At 42.3% G+C, this 6,090-nt stretch overlaps 1 protein-coding gene across 5 annotated transcripts in view; it reads left to right on the top strand.

Annotated features, from left to right (window-relative positions):
• Positions 1 to 6,090, top strand: part of LOC113204686 (protein kinase C, brain isozyme) — a 75,637-nt gene that overhangs the window by 59,588 nt on the left and 9,959 nt on the right. For 2 of the 5 annotated variants that reach the window (XM_026419949.2, XM_026419951.2), the window contains exon 4: positions 1,209 to 1,320. The exons of the other annotated variants lie outside the window; for them this stretch is intronic. In XM_026419949.2, coding sequence (XP_026275734.1) covers positions 1,209 to 1,320 — 112 coding nt within the window. The remainder of the gene's footprint in view (positions 1 to 1,208; positions 1,321 to 6,090) is intronic. 5 annotated transcript variants of the gene reach the window in all.

The following is a 6,090-nucleotide window of genomic DNA, read 5'->3' as shown; positions in this document are numbered from 1 at the left end:
ACACACACACACACACGCAAACACCATCGTACTGCAAAGATTAGCATTAACTCATGTGTCTCTAGGCTCACAATAAAACTTTTGTTTTTTCCTTTGACCTTAGTTTGTCAAAGGTTGATTTGACTGAAAAGTCTCGCGAACTCTAACGTTTTGCTATAGGAGCCAAGCTTTCAGCGGAGGATACACTGTTAAAAAATCCGTCTCTATTTCACGATACTTTTTATCTTAAGTTTGTCAAGTCAAGAGTACATGCTAAATGAATACGCTAAAGGACAATACCGTATTTTCACTATGGACTTCTGTACATATAACTTTGACACGTTTGTAACCAACGCTACACTTTTATTTGAACCACCTTAGTTTCTTTGACAGAAATTATGGAATATAATTTTTAGTGAGCCCCCTGTTAGGGTTAACGAAAAAAGCTCCCAGGTACAGCAATTTATCACGAGCCTGTGGCACAACCTACATATAGTGTATATAGGGGGAAATTCGAAATTGTCAGCATGTTGGAGAATGAAACGATTCAATGCGAAGTGGCCGAAGAAAGTTTTTGAGCTGGAGTATCCGCAAGGGAGCTAGCTTCGTTTCGATCAGCAAGTATTCTGCCCTTGGTCCTTTAGCGTTATGGTTTGCTTTCCAATGATCAATGTCGTTACATAATGATATTCTGTACGAACATATGACTTTGTTTGACGATATATCGTCCTAGTACAGGAAATGTGCTGTTTGGATGTAAAATTCCATTGTTGGAAATACACAAGAGTGTTGTAACATGCAAAGTCTCATCGGAACGATATTCTTTAACAGTGTATGATCAGTTCTAAACCAGAACCAACTTCGCTGCCCATGTTTAGGTAAATGCCGTCGGTATGGCGTGGCGTGGTGTGGCTGGCCTGTGCAGAGATGTGTGTGCCTGCCTACAGCTCCTTTTATTATTCTCATACAATTCGTATTTTTTTATTTTTTGTGTTTTTGTTTTGATGTTGATGTGTGCTTGCCTGCCTGACTGCCGTTTCCTCCTCCTCACCCTCACCAGTCACATCCGTCGTGGTATTAGGAAATTTCCTTTAAAGGAACGAAAGAAAGTCTATAATCGGTGTTGTTGGTTTCTCTTTTGCTGACCGAGGGTACTCTTTAGTTATAATAAATAGTATTAAAATGGTGATGTTGAGGTAGCGGTACTGTGATGTCATGTTGACCTGCAGGCGGAGACTCAGAAACACAAGTGGGACGTGTTTTCGTACCTGACCCCCACCTTCTGCGACCACTGCGGATCCATGCTGCATGGGCTCTCCCACCAGGGACTCAAATGCTCAGGTAACCGGACGGGGCCGCGCCTTTACCCAACCTGACAACTAAGTGTGGCTATTGCGCTCAAAGCATAGGTTTGGGAGGACTTGGTACCTTTCATAGGCGCCACACTTTCAAAATGCACCGATCGAATTTGTGTCTTGCTGAACGCTGACAATAGATCGACGTATGTCTTCGTCGCACGGTGAAAATTGTTCCTTCTGGTCGAAGGACCATCGGAACGATTCAAGGACGCCCCATGCAATTTTCCCTATCCCGTCCTTGAATCCTTCCGATGGTCCTTGGATATCAAGGAAGAGTTTTCACCGTGCGCTCTAAGGGAGCGATGTTCATAAATACGACTCTAAATAAGTCTTATTTGTAACCAAAAACGCAAAACCGACTCTCTTAACGAGCGATGTACAATGATATCCTATCCTAGGGGAGATTTTAGTTACTCCTTGACTTGCAGTGATCGTTCTCCTAACTCTGCAAACTCTGGAAACGCAAACGCAGTTCTTTGTCCAAAACTTACTGCAGTTTTATTTGTATAAGACTATTTCAGCTATCGATTGAAGATCAAAGAGAGTTGATTACAAAAAGGTTGTTTTACTTTCGTGCAAGGAAAAATAATTTTGCTTCGTTAACAACTTTCAACGGAAAATTGTAAATATAAATTTCTTTAAATTGTTGCATGAAATATTTTGTAAAACTTTACACGAACGCAGCAGTCATTGTTTACTCTAATAATGGAATTTTGACCCTTTGGGAATTGGGGAAGTGGAATGACCGTGCTTGATTGTCAGGTTGAGTCGGGCGCGGCTGGTCATGGGCTGCTTTGGTGTAGTACGGCCACTCGGTGATGGGATTAGCTTTACCCAGGCCTGATTAAAAAGCCGCCAGCGCTGGCGAGCGAGCCTTCTGGGGTTCGGCTGGTGAAACCGCCAGTCCTCCAGGTGGCTGATTTGCCCCGCCCACTTCTAAGGTTAGACTGCACCGCACGTGTGCGACACTGTGCAAAACTAACTGGCCTGACTGAAGAAGTGGGTGGAGTGAATCAGCTACCTAGTACATCACGGAAAAATGATTTTGTTCTCACAAAAAACAGTTCCGTGAACATAGACACTTAACAAAAACTACTTGCAAGAACTAAACCCATTGTCGGATTGCAATTCTTGGACTACAATTAAAAGTTATTGTTTTAGTAAAAGAACTGTTCCTCCAACAAATAGTTATCGCAACTATTTTTATGTCTATGTTAAGAAAACTGTTTGTTGTAAGAAAAGATTTTTTTCCCTTGATGCTTTAGATGGACGTTGAAAAAGTTCTGTGTTCATAATGGACTGGTAGAAAATTTCACAAGTCTACCTCGTAAGGTTCTCTCCGAAGCGTCTGGCACGATAAATAAAAAGTGCTATATCATTACTCTATTTTCTATCGGAGATTGCCTTAAGGCACTCCCCACGTAAATAGAAAAATTAGACCAATAGAATTGAAAATAATTTGCCATCATCACATTAGTTCGGTTCATCATCTTGTGTTCTATATATTGAGCTAATATTGCCTTTCGCGTATTTTTTCTAAACTATCTTGCTTAGATTCAATCATCTGATGGATTTCAATCGAATACACAATTTGTCGTTGATATCTCCCACTTTCAAATGTGCCTGTAAATTTGTGCTCATTTTTAAAAGAAATATCAATATGTAGAAATGCTTAAAAAGAAAAACCTTTAATGTACTTCTTGGGTTTGCCGCAAATGGCTTGGGCTCCGTATGTTAACAATTAGCAAGCACTTAAAGAAGTAGAAGCACTTGTATTTGTGATAGTAGAGTTTTAACATTTGTAAAATACGTAACGAGGTAAGTGCAGTATTATTGTCAAATTTGCGTTTTTCGTAATGTATGGTCCCTTCAATCAAACTTTTCTTTCAGTCTGGCTTCCTCGTATCCTCTTAAAAACTATAACTTATAAACTGAAAAACTTCCGCTAAATAATATGCCGCAATGGCCTGTTAAAGGGGGATAGGTCGCTCTTCTTGGCCCCACTGCTAGATGTCCTTCAGTTCGCCGACACCTGAGCATATAGGCACCTGTTCTACTCAAAGTTTTTAGGTACGGCTTAGGTTGGGGGAGGACTATAGGGAACTGACCGTATTATTTCCCCTTCTTTTTTTAAGGCTTCGATGCTGAAGACATTTATGGGCGTTGAATAACATGGGCGTCCCTTTAGCAGTATGATCCGATAGTCGACGTCATGTCAGCTCTTTGCCCCAGAAGCGCCTCACTGCAGTATGCTCTTCAATGAGCGTAGAAATGCACTTAAAAGTTCACTCATTGGTGACGCATTAAATTCGCATCGCATCGCAGTATTGAATGCGCATTTAATGTGTCACCAATGTGTCACCTTTTACGTACATTTTCAAGCGCATTGCAGCAGGTAATGCGTATTTGCGCTGCCGGGGAATAAACAAACGAAACCGCTCGAATAATGTGTCTGATCTAAAAAGAGTGACGAAATTTGTCGTTGCTGAGACACAGTTTTCGTCACTTCATTTGAGTGGTGATTCTAGGACACCGCTCCATATTAGATGACGGTTTTTAACAAGGTATCATAGAAATTTCAGCACGTTATATACGGGCAGATACGGGATATATATGAACAAAGTATGCATACAGCTAATATATGACCCATAGAGGTTCCATATACGTTTCGTTTTTCACGGTCCCTTTCGTGTCAAGGTGTTGTTTTCCCTAGCTTTCTGAGCATTCTTCATTGCATTACGCATCACAATCACCCTGTAGAAATTTTAGGGCATCAAAATTAAAACGGGAAGGGGGGCTGGTTACAAACTATCGTTTTGCGCATCTACCATCGTTTTGTTGCTGTTTTCGCAACATATTTCCGCGATAGATGTTAAGTAGATGAATTATTAATCTTCCCTGAACATGTGTGGTAAGTAGCTAGCGGAGCCAGGCAAGCAAGGTGAACAATTAATTCTCAGTTTGAGTTGTTTTTCGTTTGGAATGTCTTTTTACTACTAAATGCTTTAACTTTGTCACCTCAATTGCCTTAATTGCGATGTTCCCAAGTTGACGCTTCTGTTTGCGACGCAGTTACCGCGTCGCTACTTTCAATTTGTTTATTTCGAGACAGGAATGAATACCGCGAAATCCCACGTTTTACTATAAAAATTCAACAGTAGAGTTAGTACATTACAGAATTCAAGACAGCCTCTGTTACAAACAGTCGTAAGACAGAATTCCTACTTATTTGCATGCTAAACTTTTTTTGCATTTTTTAAAAAATATATACAACTAATTTTTGACCCCTTTAAGGCCTCTTCGAAAGACAAATTCTAAAGATGTCAAAAAGACGCCAAAAATTGGCAGTCTGTATGAAAATGCAAACAAACTGTCGTCAAAAAGGAGTGCCAACAATTTTTTTGAAAATGAAGCGAGGGGGGGGGGGCGTCTGCCTCACTCGTATTTCGCACGAGCCCCGCATAGATAATGAAAACTACTTAAACGGATTCAAGAGGACTTGGTCGATGGACTTGCAGGTGACGCAAGGTGAGCAAGACTGAAACCCAGATTCAGAGGCCTTACCTCCTGGGGGACTGTTTTCTTTTTCCGTCCCGAAGCACGTGGGTATCGAACCCACAACTCCGAGTGCCGAATCCAATCGTCAGTTTCAGTGACCCTGCCACCGAAGCTACCAAGCCAACGGAGGTGAGCCGTGTTCCGATTCTACTTGAATCTCAGGTCGGCTCTGAGGCCGTACACCAACGCCAAAGGGAAAGACGAAAACTCTTGCCGAGCTTGGAGTCAAACTGCCAACCTCCCACGCTCTGTGCGGGTGCTCTACCGACTGACAGGCAAGATACAGACCGTCGCTCCTGGGAACGATCCATTCTACGCAGTCACTGACAGCTGAAAAAATCTAATTGTGCAGGAAATTTTTTGCTCGCGCAACATGTTTTAATTTGTGCGTTTTGAAGTGCGGGGAACAAACATATCAAAAGATGGCGATAACTTTTTGGGGATTCATTTGGGGAGAGGTCAGCCGGGACCCAGTCTTTTGATATGTTGTTCGCAGCTCTTTAAAACGTACCAATCAGTGCATGTTGTGTGAACAGAAAAATTCTTAAAGACAGAATTTTTCGCGGAATTTTTTCAAGCCGTCGGCGACTACGTTTAATGGCTCGTCCCCTGGAATGACAACCTGAATCTCGCCTCTATGACTCAGTCGGTAGAGCTCTCGCCCAGAGCGTCTGAGGTCGACGGTTCGACTCAAGGATCGGTAAGATTTTTTGCTTTCCGTTTGACGTTGGTGTAAGGCCTCAGGGCCGACCTGAAGTTCAAGTAGGTTTGGAACACGGCTCACCTCTGTTGGCTATGGGTATCTCTGGTGGCAGGGTCGCTGAATACCGTCTATTGACTCGGCACTCGGTGTTGCGGGTTCGAATCCTCGCATACGTTTGATGGTAAGGCCTCTAGATCTGTGTTTCATCTTCCAACCTTTACGACACAAGCGTGAGTGCAACAACCAAGTCCTCTTATTCAATCCGTTTAAGTAGCTTTCATTAGCTGCGCGGGGCTCGTGCAAAATACGAGTGAGGCAGACACTACTCCCCCCCGCTTGCTTCATTTTCAAAATTAATGTGAGTAAATGGCGACCTTTCCAATTGTATGAATTTTTATTCGCTCACCTACCAGTGTGAGAATATTCTTTCACACGCTGACAGGTGTGTGAATATTTTGTCGCTCACTTACACGCGTGGAAATATTTTCAAAC

The sequence above is a fragment of the Frankliniella occidentalis genome, unplaced genomic scaffold, assembly GCF_000697945.3.
Source record: "Frankliniella occidentalis isolate FOCC.00 unplaced genomic scaffold, Focc_3.1 Scaffold115, whole genome shotgun sequence".
Classification (NCBI taxonomy): Eukaryota; Metazoa; Arthropoda; class Insecta; order Thysanoptera; family Thripidae; genus Frankliniella; species Frankliniella occidentalis.
The sequence above is the reverse complement of the archived record's forward strand: the minus strand, read 5'-3'. Positions and strand labels throughout refer to the sequence as shown.